This window comes from Quercus robur, chromosome 2, assembly GCF_932294415.1.
Source record: "Quercus robur chromosome 2, dhQueRobu3.1, whole genome shotgun sequence".
NCBI classification, from domain to species: domain Eukaryota; kingdom Viridiplantae; phylum Streptophyta; class Magnoliopsida; order Fagales; family Fagaceae; genus Quercus; species Quercus robur.
The window spans coordinates 10,820,012-10,838,460 of NC_065535.1; the positions used below are offsets into that span (position 1 = coordinate 10,820,012).

General features: G+C 34.1%; 1 protein-coding gene across 1 annotated transcript; it reads left to right on the forward strand.

Moving 5' to 3' along the window:
- Nucleotides 1-608: 608 nt before the first annotated feature.
- Nucleotides 609-2,290, forward strand: LOC126700733 (uncharacterized). Its single transcript, XM_050398928.1, has 2 exons — nucleotides 609-1,330; nucleotides 1,407-2,290. Exons 1-2 carry the CDS (start codon nucleotides 684-686, stop codon nucleotides 1,666-1,668), a joined length of 909 nt encoding a protein of 302 aa, XP_050254885.1. The 5' UTR covers nucleotides 609-683; the 3' UTR covers nucleotides 1,669-2,290.
- Nucleotides 2,291-18,449: the final 16,159 nt, after the last annotated feature.

The following is an 18,449-nucleotide window of genomic DNA, read 5'->3' on the forward strand; positions in this document are numbered from 1 at the left end:
TTACTACAGTATGCAGAAATCCTAATGAAGAGTATTTTCCACTTGCATGTGCAATAGTAGAGGCTGAAACCAAGGACTCTTGGACTTGGTTCATCAATTTGTTACTTGCAAACATAGGTCAAAATAGGAGATGAGTGTTTATGTCAGACCAACAGAAGGTATGTAGTTTATTCTCCATTTGGTTGTTTTAATCTTCATTTACTTATTGTATCTCTAAGATACTAACTTCACATATTTGCCTATGATACTGTTTGTGACAAGGGTTGGTGTAAATTTTCATTGATAACTGGTCACAGTATAAACATAGAATTTGCTGCAAGCACCTCTATAACAACTTTGGGAAGAACCATCCTGGTGCTCTGATTAGAGATATGTTTTGGAAGGCAGTCAAGGCAACTTATAAACAAGAGTTTGATAGGGTGATGGCTGAGTTGAAAGAAATTGATGCTAATGCACACAGTTGGTTGGATGCTCCTTTAACAACAAAATGGGCCAAACACATGTTTAGTGATGATGGCTTGACCGACACTATACTAAACAATATGTGTGAGAGTTTCAACATTAGGATTCTTAAATTCAAGCCTAAGCCTATAATTAGCATGGTATGTGTCTTTGTGATCACCTACAGTTAATTAGGTTCATTGTTTGGTACTATTTTTGGCAGGTGTTGCAATTAATATTTAATGTTTCATCGTACTTGTATTTGCTTTCAACTTGAGTGCATCAGGTTATATCTCATGACTAGGTTTCAAGAGAACAGAGAGAAGATTTTAAGAGTAGAATCAGATATTTGTGCCAAGGTTCTGAAGAGGTTGCACAAGGAAAAGCTAGCAGCCAATAGGTTGTTAGCTTGTTGGGCAAGGCAAACACAGTTTGAAGTAAAAAATGGTCTACAAAGTTTCACTGTTAACTTGGCCACAGCACACTGTAGTTGTAGGAAGTGGGATATAACTGGCATACCCCGTGCTCATGCAATCCACTTCCTATTTTTCAATAGACAAAATGCTGAGCAGTATGTTCACCCCTGTTATCATATCTCTACATACAAGGCATTCTATGAGCCAATCATAGCACCAATCAATGGACAGAATATTTGGAGACCCAGTGGTGTGACCCTAGTTCAACCTCCCATCAAAAAAAGACCACTTTGCAAACCTAAGAAGAAGAGAGCAAGGGAACCTAATGAGCCAATAAGTAGGAGAGCTGACATCTTTAAGCAATGCAAGGCCTGTGGTAAGTTAGGGCATAATAGAAGAAGTTGCAAGGGTGAAAGATTGGGGGAAACTCCTCACTGCCAGGCACTACAAACAGAATTAGTACATCTAACAAGGTAATATATGGACATGTGTGTAAAACAGTTGCTTTTCAGTATTCAATATTAATGTGTGTGAATTTCTTGTTTGTAGACCAGCAAAACCAGAAACTATTCCAATCCAAGTGCACCATCACTGGCTAAGACAGCCTCAGCCACACCATTTGCACCATACCAGGTCAGTATGCACAACTTCAGTCCAAGTGCACCACCTCAGTCTAGCATGCAAAACCCATCCACTTCAAGTACACCATACCAATCCAACATGCACAGCTCATCCACTCCAAGTGCACCATGCCAGTCCAACATGCCCAGCTTCAAGTCAGGTGCACCATCTCAGGCCAGGACAAGCTTAGCCACTCAATTTGTACCATCTCAGACCAGTATGCACCAATCTAGTCCAAGTGCAACACCTCATGCCAGGACAAGTTCATCCAATCCATTTCAAGCCAGTAGAAGCACATTCATCCACTCTTATACATAACAGCATAGCTCCACTCCAGGTGCACCACACCAGTTTGGCAGCACCACACAGAATCCAGGTGCACATCACAACTCCAGCAGTAGCAACCCAAATCCAAGGCTGAAAAAGAAAAGGGTGGTTATATAGAGACTTTGAAGGCTTCTAAGAATGCATCCAGATACATGGAAGCAATCAGACATGCTGAGAGTCAATCATCCGTGCATGGTCCAAGGAAATGAAAAGAGCACAAGTTGATTTTTCCTTTGCTTGATGAATGTCAATTGTTTTGTGTATTTATGGTGATAGGGTTAACAATGGAACAATGCCCTGTTGGCTTAGCTATGTAATTATGGTGTTTGTGTAATACTAGTGTTTTGGGTTGACTATGGTAGTAAGTGTTATAGTTGAACAATGCCATGTTGTTTTGTGTGATTCTGGTGATGGTAGCAAGTGTTGTTTTGTTTAAACATGAACCCTTTGTCTTGCATTAATACTCATAGCAATGAGTAGTAGTTAATGATAAGTTGAAGATGTATTTCTATTGCCTTTGTGTTGTTTAGGTTAATATTGAATCTTGTGTCCTGTTTTGGTTTTCACAACAATGAGAAGTTGGTAATGAAGATGTTTTGTTTAATATTCTATTGAGCTTTGTTATATATCTTGACACTAGTGTTACTGACAAGTTTGTTGTGTTGATATCCTTGGACCATTGGTATTTAGAGTTTCTATATTTCATGTTTAAAACAGACACTAACAAGTTTGTTTAGTTACAAGTTAGTTTTGTTAAAGGTTTATTGTACACCTACTTCAAACCTTGTTTCTTTCCCTTTGCCCAAAAATTGATTGGATGCAATTCATCCCCCAATCACAAGTGTTGCTTGATAACTCTTAACATATTCTATGTTCTAGTTTTAATCAAAATGAGACTGATTTTTCAGGATTTGTGATGGACGCTTTGATTGAATTGGTATGTCATTATAAAAACCCATAAATTTGGATAGACAGTACTTATTTCTCATTTCAGGAGTAGGATCAAGAAAATAGCTCAATTATTATTTACTTTAAGATTTAACAATCAACTAATCGCTAACACGTGCGATGCACAGAAAAATCTTATGAAAGTATAGTTTATACATTAAAGCTTTTTAATTTTACATGAACTATCATAGTTTTAATAATATTTGAAAAATAAAATAAAAAGTGAAAACTCAAGCCAATTCAAGATGAACCACTGCAATGACAAAGGTAATCCTCCCATTTGTTTTCAGCAAGCAATATCAAGTAAAAATCACATTTACACAAAACCTAAACAGACATCAACAATTTTACCAAGTTTTTTGCTAACTTCATAATAATTATGGAACACCTTGCAAACTTTAATCACCACTGGTACATCATTGATGTTGACGTTTATATATGTTTTGCATGTGGTATTAAGTTTTAGGGTTTTATAGATGTGGCAGCCAAATGATACCTAGAAAGACTTTTCTCACATAATAATGATGTAGCAATCAATATATAAATATACTATGTGTAACAACATTTGAAATGAACAAATAAAAAATAAGTGTACTCATTGTTTTGAATTATCCATTCATCTTAATCAGAATTTAACAAACTAAATTTGATAAAATAGTTTTCAAATGAATAAAAATTTATAAAGCTTGAGTATAGTTTCCTCTTATTTGCAAAAGTTTCCACATAATTCATCCAAAAAAGTCTACAACTCTTCCCAAACCTTTTTTGGATAAGTGAACGACTCTTCCCAGACCTTACCAAACCTAAAAGAAAAGACTGAAAGAAAACTTTAAATCAAATAATCATTCAGAGGAACAACTACAAACAACCATGAAAATTTTATGACTTGAGTTTTTATTCATTGAAATTGAACATTTACATGTTTCCTACCATAAGGTTTTGGATTCTAACTCCAATTCCAAATGCCATGTTGCTGAATGTAAAGTTGTAAACTGTCAACTTCTCATCTTTTTTAGGAATCCATTACCTCTTCTCAAAGGCATCATCCTAGCACACTGAGCCTTCTCCATCCCTATTAAACTTTAGCCCAAACAACTATATAAAGATGCTTGAATCCCAAACATACTAAATAAAAATCCAAAACTTATCATATGTATTATATCCCTACACTTTCTTAATAACCAAACCAAAATTATTTTTTAAAAAAAATACAAACTTGCACACAATGATACAAAAAGAAAGAGAGTGTTTTTAAGATAATAGCCAATTGTGATAATCAGAGTCCATTGGCAGCCCATGTAAAAAATACTTGCAATCAACAACAGTGCAATGTAATCTGCTAGATAGATTAAGATCATTCACCCAAAATAAAAAAAAAAGTGCGAAATGGGAAGGGACATAGATAATAAACTTGAACATCTTAGTAAATCCTATGAAAATTTCAAAGTAATCTGACTTTCAAATTAAAATTTGCTAGAGCAGGCATCAAGGAATTTAGGATTTTGAACAATATTGAGTTAAACTCTATAAAAATGCACAAAATAGTCCATCAGATTTGTGTAGACAAATCATCAAATTTAAATGGGATTAGTTCTAAAACTATTAACATCAAATAAAGGAGAAAAGAGAACTTCATAGGAATGAAGATAAACTCACACTTCTATGTTTCGCTCATCGCAAGTAATTTTGAAAATGATGCACACATCTCTAACTCTCGTTGCACCTTTGTAGTTAGACATAGAAAGATAGAAGAAAAATGTTTAAATCAAGCTCAAACACTTCAACAAAATAAAATAAATATATAGAATAGATTAAAAACCATCTTTTCTATGGGAAGTAAGGTTAATTTAAAAACACAAACTATTCAAGTTTTAGATTACCAATATTGATGCAGAAAAAATTAGTAGAGATCGTCATTGATATCAACGACAACAACAACTCCTTAAATCTCAACCATTTCAAATAAAAGATTTTCTCTCACTTTGAGTAAACATGAAAAATTCGTACCAAAGTTAACAAAATACTTAATTGGACATGGGAGAACTCTAAAAGAAAATTGAAAGAAGCACACTTAGCAAAAACAAAATTTAATTTCTCCTCCCAAATGAAATCTCAGGGTAGCTTTGATTATACCAAAACGTGTATAAATATTAATTATAGCTACTGCATGCAAAGCAGTGAAGTTGTCTAATTTTGAACAATTCCATAGTGGTGCACACTACATAGTACACTCACTTGGCCTTCCTGTTTTGTTTGAATTGTAGTCTTTTATGTTCTAATATTACGGACAGGTTCAGAAATGTATTGGGCTTTTCGTTTTCTGTCTTTCAAAGATGTTAACTGACAGTGAAAAATGCTAAGAGCTTTGTAACTTAGAGAGAATATCTGATCTCATAAAAGCAAAAAACAAAGGTTTGAATCTCCCTCCCTCACTTAGTATAACAATTGTATTATTTAAAAAAAAAAAAAAAATTTGACAATGAAGAATGAAGATGATGGTAATGTCTGAAAAAACTCCCATACAAATTCTCATATGGATCCTTAAATGAATAAATAAATGTGTCTTTGCATCATCTACAAAATAAATTTTTCAATACCATTTATCACAGTCCAAGAAAAATGTTAGTCACATCTCAAATTACAATTAAGGATTTTCGTGAATCATCTATATAACCAAATTCTACCTAATAAACACTTAGCACACATTTGGAGAACTAATTCAATAAAAATATAAAATCCATATCAGCTGGGTCTCACAGTAAAGTAGGTTCATCAATTTTACTAAGATCTAGTATTGTGTTTGACAGCAACCTTAATAGCTAATCAATAAATAAAGTAATTAACAAAAGAACAAAAAAGTTATGATTTTATATGAATGGAAAAAAGACAATGTCTTATACTTTCAATGACCATAAATATAATCCAAGCGTTCAGGGTGCTATGATTTCACTTTAAGCAATAATGCTTTCAGTCTGTAATTCTCAACCTCTTCCCTAAGCAATCCACAACTACATTACTACTTTAGAAGTGGGCATGGCTAAACTCCCAATTGTAGTGGCTTTCAACCACAAATCAATAAAGTAAGAACACCCAAAGTATTTGTCCATTCAAACAAAGTCTGAAAGAAGATCAGCTTCAACTCATGATATTATGAAACCCCCTCAAATCCTCTCCCCCTCAAAACATCCAAACAAGGGAAGGGTAACTCCCCACCCCATTCCTCATCTTTCCTCTCCTTTCCTATCCTTGTAAACACACCCGAGTCAGGGATTGGACATAGTTGAGTTAGCTCCCTAATTGGTGTTTTTTTTTTTTTTTTTTTTTTTTTTTTTTTGGATTAGTAGATGTGAAACTTTATCAGAAATGAAAAAGAGGCATAGCAAAAAAAAAAAAAAAAAAAAAAAAAAAAAAAAAAAAAAAAAAAAAAAAAAAAACCTAATTAAACAAAGTGTACAAAGGGAAATAAAGCACTATACAAAACCACATAAATATTGAAAATAAAACTAAGAAGATACAGGAATGCTACCTAAGCCAAAAGTACAGTTTCACCAAAACTAATTGGGTACCAATCCAACTATAGCTTATTTCATAAATTAAAACCTACCTTTAGCATAAAAAATAAAATACAGAAAAGAAAAACGATAAGAAGGAAAGTATACAATGTTTTGCCAAAGCACACTCCGTATTCGATATAGATAAGACTTAAAGAGCGGACCGCATATGATAGCAGCTATCAATCAATTTGCCAAAGCACAAAACAAAGATATAGATAATCTTTAAAGAGTCCATATCCGATCAATTGTCCTGGGCTTTTCTATTTCTCTCTGTTTCTTAACTAATCAATTATATCTCGGTCAAAGTCCCAAACTCTCAAAACAATAATAAAGATTCAAAACCAAGCAGCAAACCAATCCATATAACAAAATGTAATAAGGGAAACAAAAATCATCAAGCAAAAGAATGGAGCAAAAAAGAAATGAGATTTAGAGATACCTCAATTGAAGCAGGCACTGTCAGTATTTATACACCATGTGGAAAGGAAGGAACTCAAAAAGGCGGATTAATGCGAAACAGTAGAGCAGGAAGGTGGGGATCACAAGTTCAGATTTTCTGTTTGCCTTCACGATTTCAGTCTCTCTGCTTTCCTCACGTTATATCACGCAAAATCCTTTAGGGTTCCACACTTCCACCTTCCACGGTTTTTATTTTTTATTTTTTTCCTTTAAGTTGAAAAGGCTTTAGGTTTAAGCTAAAAACGCTTTGGGTTGGGCTTGATAGTGGAAGTAAATAAATAAGTTGTGGGCTGAGATTTATTATAGGGCTGGGATTTATTATGCAAGAGTTACTATAATTCTGAAATTTGCAAAAACCATTTTCAAATTGTAGGACCAAAAAAAAAAAAATTGGAATGACATGGTTGTTGACGTGGCACAACCTGAGCATAGCAGTATTAAACGCTACACTTCAACTTTTAGTAATATATAGATTGGTGCATTATTTCCAAATTTCACCCATAATGAGAACCTTGAAGCCAAATACATCTTGGGCAAGGAAATAGTAAATGTATGCCTGACATAACTAGGCATGCCTGACTTAACTATGCTTCCTAGTAAATATGCACAGATTTATAATATTTAGGCACAGATTCACAAATTCAATAGGTAGGTTTAAAAATATTTACCATTGCATAACACATCACCAACACACTGCCATTCCAAACATCAAGGAACAGGGGTATTCATTTCATTATAGGAATGGTACAAAAAAAAAAAAAAAAAAAAAAAAAAAAAAAAAAACTAGCAGGTGTTTCCATGCTAACTACCTAACCAAAAAGTTTACACACTACCAGCCCTACATACATTAGCAATTACAAGATATTAAGAGTGTTTTGTGAAAAACTCTCTTTTTGATTCGCTATTTCTAGTGAATCTTAGTGTTTTCCAGTGAGATATCTGTGTGTTTTGAAAATATACCATGTAAGGATTTTTATAGTGTGAAAAAAGGGGTTTGGAACAATTCCCAGACGATGTGGGATTCGTTCCAAACCTCAACATAAATGCAAAAAACTTGCCTTATTTAAGTTTCTGGAAATCACTATGCGTGCGCAAGATCGAGCCTACGTGCGCAAGATCGAGCCTACGTGCGCATAGTGAGGGTTTCCTTTGGTCTTATTTTTCAAATTTGATTTATTTGCTCCTTAAAAGTTATAGTTTTCATTTTAACACTTCCTAAGTCATTTAACTTCTGATTGGGCCCTAAACCAACCTTGGGTCTTAAAATTCAGCATCATTGGGGAACAGGGGCCCGAGTCGTAAAAATGCAATGTCTACAACCACCTATTTGCCTTTCTTTGCATTTTTACATTCTTGCCTCCATGTTCATGCATCATTCCTTGCTTGCTTGTGTCATCAAGCCTAATTCCTACTATCTCGTGCAGGTTCACACCCATCTTTGATACACGAGACCCCAAGTCCCTTTTAGGAATTTTGTTTGATGGCATGTGTGTCATCCATACTCCAATCTCATGGAACTATCCAAACCTACATTTGTCTTCCTAGGACACCCCCCCCCTTTTGTTTGATAACATGTTTGCTTGCCCTTTCGTGTGCTTAACATGTTTGTTGGCCCCCATTTGGCCCTCTTTGCTAATGTGTCTCTTTGCATGCTCCCTTTACCTCTTTTCTCCCCTTTACTTGTTTGCTGGCTACTTTCTTTATTTGTTGCATGTACATGCTTGGAGCAAGGATGCTTGGAGTGAGGGTGCGAATCCCTAGGCGCGAGCAAAAATGACAAGGATGCAAGCAAGAAGACACAAGGCCAAAAAGGGTAATGTTTAGTAGATTAGGATATAGACACTCAATTTTGCACCCATAATTTAATCTTGGAAGATGACTGAAATGACCATTTCAAGTACCCAAAAAATCATAGTTGCATTTCATGCATTAAGTCATTCATCACATATCATAAAAATGATCTTGAGATTCTAACGGTGTGACGATATGCCCGATTCCCAAATTAGACTTTCAAATTGAAAGATATCACAAGATCAAGTTTTCATGGTCTGTATGCATTGTATGTGGGTGAAACTGATCACGTGTGATTAATTGAAATTAATTCTAATTGGTCAACAATTAAAATTAATTGAATAATTTATGTGATTGACTGTTGTATTTTATCAGCAGTAAACTTGGTTGCATAAAAATAAAATGGATAATCAGATATCAAGGGAATTGTTGATAATTAAGTCTTTTTAGAATATTTATCTATCAGATAATTATTATTTTAAGGACCTGATTATCAAAATAAAAGGGATTTATTTTGGAATACAAGTTGAAAATACATCCAAGTGCAATTCCCAACTCAGAAAACCCTTAAAAAAGAGTCCAATTCGAACCAAAAGAGGAGATTGGGCTTGGCACTTGAGAGTGCCAATCGGCACTCACAACTCCAAGGCCTAGCCCAAAAATGATTAGATCAAGCCAAAGCACATCCGATTCGATTTTTTAGGGATAAAAATTCAACCTAATTCATATCTGATCAAACCTAGATTATTTTCCAAGCACCAAAACTCTATAAATAGTGTTAGGTTCTAAAGACTTAGGATCTTATGTATTTAGAACTCTAATGTGTATTGTTGGCAAACCATGATCAAAACAATATGTTTAGTCGTGTTTAGACTTGCTCAAAGTTGGTTCATTTATGTAAAGTTGGATTTAAGTTGTTGCAGAATTAAAAGTGCAATTCAGCCTAGTTCGATAGATCAAAATTCGGGCAGAATGCTTTTTCTACAGAATTCCAACTCAGCCCTAGTTTATTTAAAACGTTTAGGGTTTTGTATTTTTGCCCTAGGTATATAAGGCAAACTCTAGCCACGTTTTAGAGTTGCTCATATTGTTGTTTGTGTAAATCTCTTGTGAGATATGTGAAGAGCTTTCCTTTACACAAGCTTAGGATTATCAAGAAGGAGATTCATTCAAGAACTTGATGATCATTCAGTTGCTGCCATAGAAGCTTAAAGAAACACAAGCGGGTGTACTTGTACTTACTGGAGAATCCAAGAAAGAAAGAGTTTGTGGTCTCGAAGCTTGCACGTGGTCGTGTCAGTAAGTTTCTACTGGTGGGTAACAATAGGATGTTAGTGGTCTAAGTCCTATTGAACAACTTCGATTCTTTCATAGTGGATTCAAGTTTACCTTGAAGATAGCTAGGTTAAATCCTCTCCAGGTTTTTACCGGTTTGGTTTCCTAGGTGGTCATATCATTGTGTTATTTATCTTTTCGCTGCTTTGCATGATATGATTGTTTGATTGTGATAACCTAGATTTGGAATTTGGACTAAGTAATAACTTGGCTAATTAACTAGGTTAATCTAATTGTGTTTTTAAGGGGTCTAAAAACTTTCAAGTGATATCAGAGCAGGTAGCTCTTTTGTTTTAGATCTTTTGATCTAAGAGCTAATCCTTGACCCCTGTTGTCATGGAAAATTTGAAGTGTCTTTCTGATCATGTTTTTGCTCATGTTTCTGTTGATTTTATTGATGCCTATGAAACTCTCCGTAAGGAATTATTGAAATCTATGAAAATTGCCAAGAAATTCAAGGAAGAGTTAAAATTGGTTAATCTTGAAAAAGAGGAATTGGTTGTTAGATTAGATGAATCTAATAAAAATAATGAATTTTTGAGAAATTAAATTTCCTCTCAAGATGAGAAGATGAAAAGCTTGGAACAAGAGTTAGTTAAATCTAAAGCTAAAATTGAAAATTTGACTAGTACCAAGCCTACTGCTAATAACAGAAGTGTTTCTGTTTCTCTTAAGCCTAAAACTGAGAAAGGTTATATCCCTCCTTTTAAGAGGAATAATAAAGAAAATGCTTATTTTGCTAGGTTAGACAAAGGTAAAAGTTCTGATGTTAACGCTGAAGTTTCTAAACCTAAGTCTAAACCTACTGTTAGAGAGCATAATAAATCTATTTTTGTGCCTACCTATCACCTTTGTGGTGTTGTTGGTCATATTAGACCAAATTGTTCTTTGTTGAGGCAAAAACCAAAATCTGAGACTAGATTTGTTGTTAGAAATACTGATGTTCCTAAATTTGTTCCTGTTTGTCACTTTTGTGGTGTCTCCAGTCACATTTGTCCTAATTGTCATAAATTGAAATTTAAGCATTCTGTGTTTCAATCTAGGATATGTGATGATATTTCTCCTGCCATAAGTCCATATAAATTGTTTCATATTATTTTGAAAAATTTAAGCTTGTTGGCTTGTGAAAGGAATTTGCAGGATTTCAGTCTTTCTCAAAAGATTGGTGTAGTCCCTCAAATACACTCTGCCTCTTATGGATTTTCACCTACAAAGCTGAAGACTCATGCTAAATGGGTGAGAAAAGATTCTCTAAGGTGAGTGTTGTTTACTTGTCCCTGATTTAATTCTTTCAATTGTTTGTGGACATGTTTTTTTTTTGTTTTTTTTTTTTTATGTTGTTTTTTATTAATAAAATCCAAAAACATTGAAAAATTTTCAAAAAGCCAAAAATATTTTATTTTGAGTCTTGTTTTATTTTTCTTGAGGATTACATGAATTATGATATCTCTCTCTTGATTTAGAACATGCTTGACATTGTGGAGAAACTTGGATAGAATGTGTTATATATGTGCTAAGCTATTTTTGATTTTGTATGAGTATGTATTAGTTTGTACATGTACTCAAGGGTTAATTAAGAAATTGATATTTCTTGTTTGTGTACCCTCTATAGCTTAGTTAAGCACCGTCATGCATTGCATTTTTAATCGTCTAGCACAATGTGTGTTTTTTGTTTTTTTGTCATAACTTTTTTAAAAACCAAAAAGATTTTTGTATTTCACATCTTGGATTTATAATCAAGAATTGACCATATTATCTTTACATAACAAGTTTATGTACCTTGTTTAGTTTTGATGAGCTTATTTATTGCACTTTACTAGTTGAAACTTTGTAGTGCATGTTGCATGAGAAAGATGTTTATGGTTTTGATCACTTTGTCTTGATCTTGAAGTCACATGTCTTTGACTGTCGGACTTGAACCTTTAGAGAAATGCATAAATAACCATCTCACCACTGTTTACTAGCCAATCATGAACACCTTAGTGCATATCGTAAGATTTTGTGCTCGAGAAAGTGTAGCACATGCACAAAAAGAACATAAGGTGTAGCCTCGGTCTAAATGTTAAAATTTGTGTGTACATTATTGGACTTAATGTTAAACCAAACAAATAAAATTGGTGTGTACATTATCCTGGCTATTTTAATAAGTTTCTGATCAAATAAAAATTGGTGTGTACAATATAAGGCAAATAAAAAAACTTACATGATTGCAAACTTGTTTTCTAGGAGATGTAGGAGTTATATGATGTAACTCTTTTGGTGATAGTCTCTTTCAAATTCTATGTGATGAATTTTGTAGAAATTGTGATTGATTTCTATTTATATATCACCTCACATGTTTTTCAAGTTTTTGCTAGTTGCACACACTACACAAGTTACTCTTTGCTAAACTTGGTACATTATATTGTGTGTGATCTTATTGTGGTCATCCAAGATTAAAAGTTCCTTGATTTTGATGCAAAATGTGCTTAATGTTTGAGTTTTTGGAGACAAATTGGTTGAAAAACTTATTTTTGGAAGATCTAGGTTGAATTCTAGTGTTTTTGAAAAACTTTTAATCTCATACTTATGCATTTCGTTCATGAAATATTATGCTTTGAGGAGTTTCTACATTAAATTGCTCTGTTTTTCAAAATTTTGATTTTTCTAGAGTTTCTGCATTAAATTGCTCTACAGAAATTTTTTTTCTTAAGAGATATGATGGATAATCAATGTGCAAATATTTTCTCTACTCATGCAACTGTTTATGGGTCATATAGTGTCAAGTTTGCATTTATTGAAAGAGAGAATATTTTTCTTCATGTGTATCCTCAACTTAGTTTTTAAGTTTGGTGTGTGTGTCTTTCTTTTCCCCACCTCCTAAATTTTCCCCGAAACTGTTTTTCCCAAAACTTGTTGTGTTTTTTCCTATTTTTATAGGGGGAGAAGCTTGTTTTTAACCCTTGTTGTTCATAGGGGGAGTTGTTGCTCTTCGTAGGGAGAGTTGTCTCTATTTTCTATATGTTAGGTTCTAAAGACTTAGGTATTTATGTATTTAGAATTCTAATGTGTATTGTTGGCAAACCATGATCAAAACAATGTGTTTAGAAGTGTTTTAGTCTAGCTCAAAGTTGTTTATTTTATGTAAAGTTGGAATCGAGCTAATGCAGAAAGTATTGTGCATTTCGGCCTGGCTCGATCGATCGAAGCTTAGGCTCGATCGATCGAATTTCGGGCAGAATGTTTTTTTTTGCAAATTTCCAACTCAGACCTAGTTGTTTAAAACATTTTAGGGTTTTTTAATTTGTCCTAAGTATAAAAGGCAAACCCTAGCCACGTTTTAGTGTTGCTCATATTGCTGTTTGTGTAAATCTTTTGTGAGATCTAGAGAAGCTTTCCTTTACACAAACTTAGAGTTTTCAAGGAGGAGATATTATCTACACCTTGATGATCAACTCGGTTGCTGCCATTGAAACTTAAAGAAAACACAAGCGGGTGTGCTTGTATCTGGTGGTGAATCCAAGAAAGAAGGAGTCCATGGATTCGAAGCTTGCACGTGGTTGTGTCAGTAAGTTCTACTAGTTGGTAGCAATAAGAAGTCGAGCGTGGGGGCTTGTAAGTCTTACTATATGAACTTCGATTCTTTCAAGATAGTGGATTCAAGTTTACCTTGAGGATATCTAGGTCAAATCCTCCCCAGGTTTTTACCGGTTTGGTTTCCTGGGTGATCATATCTTGTGTTATTTATCTTTCCGTTGCTTTGCATGATATGATCTTTGTGATTGTGATAACCTAGATTTGTTAAATAAGACTAAGTAACAACTTGGCTAATTACCTAAGTTAAATCAATTGTGTTTTAAGGGGTCTAAAAACTATCACTATAGAATTGAATTCTTTTGTGTTCCCTTGATTGTCTATTTTCTCTTGACCTTTGTTACTCTTTGTTTGAGTTATTTTTGTCAATTCGTGATAAAAAGGGGGAGTTAATTTAGATGAAATGTGGGAATATGTGTGGAAAATACAAGAATGTTATGTTTAGGGGGAGTTAACATTGTTTTTGATGTATCTAACTTAGAGAGAGAGTTAGTTTGCATATTTGTTGATTTACTGTTTTTGTTTTTCTGTCACACATGCGGTTATGCATTTTGTTGAGTGTTTCAGGAAATATACAGGTTGATTCAATTGAGCTGCTGTCTACACTTGCAACTGATGGATAGTAGTTAGGATTGGATTTGTTTTTATGAGCATTTTTATGTAAAGGGCTTTTCTTTGTAAACTTTGAGTTTTTAGTTGTATTTTGTCACAGATTGCCAAAGGGGGAGTTTGTTAGGTTCTAAAGACTTAGGATCTTATGTATTTAGAACTCTAATGTGTATTGTTGGCAAACCATGATCAAAACAAGATGTTTAGTCGTGTTTAGACTTGCTCAAACTTGGCTCATTTATGTAAAGTTGGATTTAAGTTGTAGAATTAAAAGTGCAATTCAGCCTGGTTCAATCAATCGAAGCTTAGGCTCGATCAATCGAAATTCAGGTAAAATGCGTTTTCTACAAAATTCCAACTCAGCCCTAGTTTATTTAAAACGTTTAGGGTTTTGTATTTTTGCCCTAGGTATATAAGGCAAACCCTAGCCACCTTTTAGAGTTGCTCATATTGTTGTTTGTGTAAATCTCTTGTGAGATCTGTGAGGAGCTTTCCTTTACACAAGTTTAGGATTAGCAAGAAGGAGATTCATTCAAGAACTTGATGATCATTCAGTTGCTGCCATAGAAGTTTAAAGAAACACAAGCGGGTGTGCTTGTACTTGCTGGAGAATCCAAGAAATAAGGAGTCCGTGGTCTCGGAGCTTGCACGTGGTCGTGTCAGTAAGTTTCTACTGGTGGGTAGCAATAGGATGTTAACGGTCTAAGTCCTGTTGAACAACTTCGATTCTTTCATAGTGGATTCAGGTTTACCTTGAGGATAGCTAGGTTAAATCTTCCCAAGGTTTTTACCGGTTTGGTTGCTTGGGTGATCATATCATTGTGTTATTTATCTTTCCGCTGCTTTGCATGATATGATTGTTTGATTGTGATAACCTAGATTTGGAATTTGGACTAAGTAACAACTTGGCTAATTACCTAAGTTAATCCAATTGTGTTTTTAAGGGGTCTAAAAACTTTCAAATAGGAAATTAAAATAAAAAATTAGTACCCTCTCTCTGACCCCTCTCTCTCTCCCCTTATGTTAAAAAAATTCTAGAAGCTTTGCTTTAGGAATTTTTTTTCTTTTAAGTGGCTCTTATTTTAGATCTTTAAAAAAATTTATTCTCCTTGATTTCTAAAGTAATTCTCTCCTTGTGGAATTCGTTCACGCAGGTAAGTTTCCATCTCTTTATTTACATGTTCATATAACTAATTCAATTCTCCATGCTCTTAACATGTTCTTCCTTTTGTCTGCCTTGATTCTCTTTTGGTTATATGATGTATGTTTGTTTATACATATGTGTTGTTTTCATATAGTTATGTGATGCATATGATTAAATCCTAAATCTGTTGCTTTATGTAAAACAAAATCGGATCTGATTTTTTTTTTTCAAAACTCCATTGTTTTCTTAAACCAAAAATCAGATCTGAATTATTTTTTCCAAACTCCATTGTTTTCTTAAACCAAAAATCAAATTTGAAATTATTTTTCAAATCTCCTTTGTTTTCCAAAACCATAAATCAGATCTAAATTTTATTCTAAAAATTCATTCTTTTTTACTTTGAAAAATTAGATCTGAAATCTTTTGAAAACCATTCTATTTCTTAATTAAACAATCAGATTTGGATTTTCCTTTTGGAGATTCATTTTGTTCTTTAATTAAGAAATCAGATTTGGGAACTCTTTTTTTAAAATCCATTCCTTGCTATAAAAAAAAAAAAATCAAATTTGAATCTTTTATCAAAAAAAAAAATCATTTTTGTTTAATTTGAAACTTCTTTTAAAAAAACCTTTCTCTTTTTTCTAAATAAAATTCAAATATGATTTCTCCCTGCATAAATACAACAAATCTAGTATTTTGCATATTAACCAACTTTAGATCTAGGAATATTGACACAATAATTTGCATGTCATTTTTAATGGGTATTTAAAAGGTCATTTAAAGTCTAGAAAACTAGACTTTGTCCGGGTAGGGCGGGTGCCTAACACGTTCCCATCCTGTAACCTAGCCCCCGAACATTAGAATATTAGGTTGGTAGATTTAGTGTATTATTTTATTTTGGGTAGATTGTAACTAGGAAACAAGGCTTTGTATTTTCCTCTTTTTTACTAGATTGTAACTAGGAATCAAAGCAATGTAAAGTTCTTTCTACCATGATGTAATTATTTTCAATTAATGGGAATGCATAGTATTCAAGATATATTATAGTTTGTAAAATTTTCTTATTTTACTTATAAAATAAGAGGCAACCTCATATGATCCTGAAAAGGAAAGGTGCCGTTGCCTACACCCTTTTCTGAGAGCACCCAAGTTTTTCCGATCTCTCACATAGAAGGCTTAGCCTCCCCAAGTGGTTTTCTCTCTCCCTTTCTCATAGCCTTTACCAAGAATCATGTATTAGGGTTCCCTCTCTGTGTATCCTTTATCTTTCGTGCACTTTGCTTGGGCCAAGTTCCATAGGTATGGCAATGTCTGGTTTACATTTCTTGTACCTTGCTAGACCATACCCTTGGAACATTGGCAATGTTTGCTTTACTTTCTAGCTCTGTGTGATAGCATTGTGCAATGATGTATGTATGTGCGTGTCTATATATATATATATATATATATATGCTTGTATGTGGGTGATCATGCACTTTGTATGATGGACTTTCGTGGCTACGTGAGCGACCCTCTCTAGTCATGAGTGCTCTTGACTTTGTAGTGTGGGCATGTGCCCAAGGCAGTTGTTGTAGGTGCATGCTTATGCTATATTGTAGGCATGATCATTGCGGTGTGATTGTCTTGATCTACGTCACCTAAGTGACATCGGTTTCCTCGTGTAAGCAACACGCATCAATATGCTTGATGCTTTGAAGGGCTCAGGCTTGGCAACTCATCCTAGCACAAGCATGTTGGCACATGCCATATACACAAGAGTGAAACCCTGCCGATGCACCATAGCGCATCAAATGTGAAACTCTGCCGAATTTTCGCCATGAAAATAGGGCACCTCTGTTGCCGTATTCTCATAGCAAAAGCTTTGTGAGAATAGCGTTTTGTGTGCTATGACACACCTAAGGCGAAGTGTTACCGGATTTTCGCCACGAAAATAAGGCAAAATGTTGTCGGATTTTCATCGTGGAAATTCAGCACCAATCCCAAACACACTAGGGAAGCATCGATCAAGACCACACCCTTTCTGAAACCAAACCTCAAAGCCCAATCCGTTTAAAGCCCTGAAAGCTAATGCCAATAGCTTGGTTTTAATCGTCAAGTCCTTAAATTAAGATTCTACCAAAACAAAGGACTATCTACCGACAGGCATTGTGAGGTGCCTAACACCTTCCCCACACGTAACCAGACTTTCGAACTCAAGAATCAAGATTTTTTACCCATCCATATTAGATTAGGGAAAATGCCCTTTTTCTTAGCCTAAGATTGATAATAAAATCAAATAGAGTCAGGTGATCAATCACCCCTTAGAAAAAACCCAATGATTGGTGGCGACTTCACTAACCTTTGGTAACTCAATTAAAATTAACTCATTTTCCAATCACACACCAGCAGTCTACCCCTTCTTCACAGCACTCAAGTTCTCGAGCCTGCATGCGCAGGCCTGCACAAGTGTCGCCACAATGGGTGGTCGAACGGCCGCAAGGCATCAACATAGACTAGAGTCACATATTTTATTAGTGTTATGATATAAAACAAATTTTCACTGTACTTATATTTTCTTCTAGTATTTTAATTTGTTTTTTTTTTTTTTTAATTACACTAACACGTTACAACCAAAACTGCATGTGACAATTATTTGTGCAGAACTAGTGATAACCTCACATTCATCAATTATTACCTTATTTAATGCACATTCATATCATATTTAATGCACTTTTTTCCTTTTTAGATATTACTATAACACACGATGATAGTAGCTAAAAAACTCATTGGCTAGCCTAGGGGTTTTTCCTCCCTCTCAAGATTTTGTACTGCATCAATGACAAAATCCTCAGAGATGGATATAGATTTTTTTTGAGAAATTACAAATAATATAGTTGATTGAAGATAAAGAAAATGAAATTAAAAAGTTCACGGTGTCCATACGGCAAAGAGAAATGGAAGAATGCGAGAATAGACTTATTAGGAAGTTTTTAGCATGGAAGCCTCTAAACAAAAGGTTTGCTCTTTAACACCATGAGATTGTACTAAATTTGTATGCTAAAAGCGGGAGACAATATGGACCAGTTTTAAGTTTAATGTTGAAAATGGGATATATCATATAATGGTACACATTTTGGAAAAAATGACAGTTTAACTTTAATTTTTTGAACTATGTAGCCGAACAAAATAGCCCCATTTTCAAACTACATAGCAAAATACCCATGTTTTGGAACTTGAGCTTGGAACTTTTTA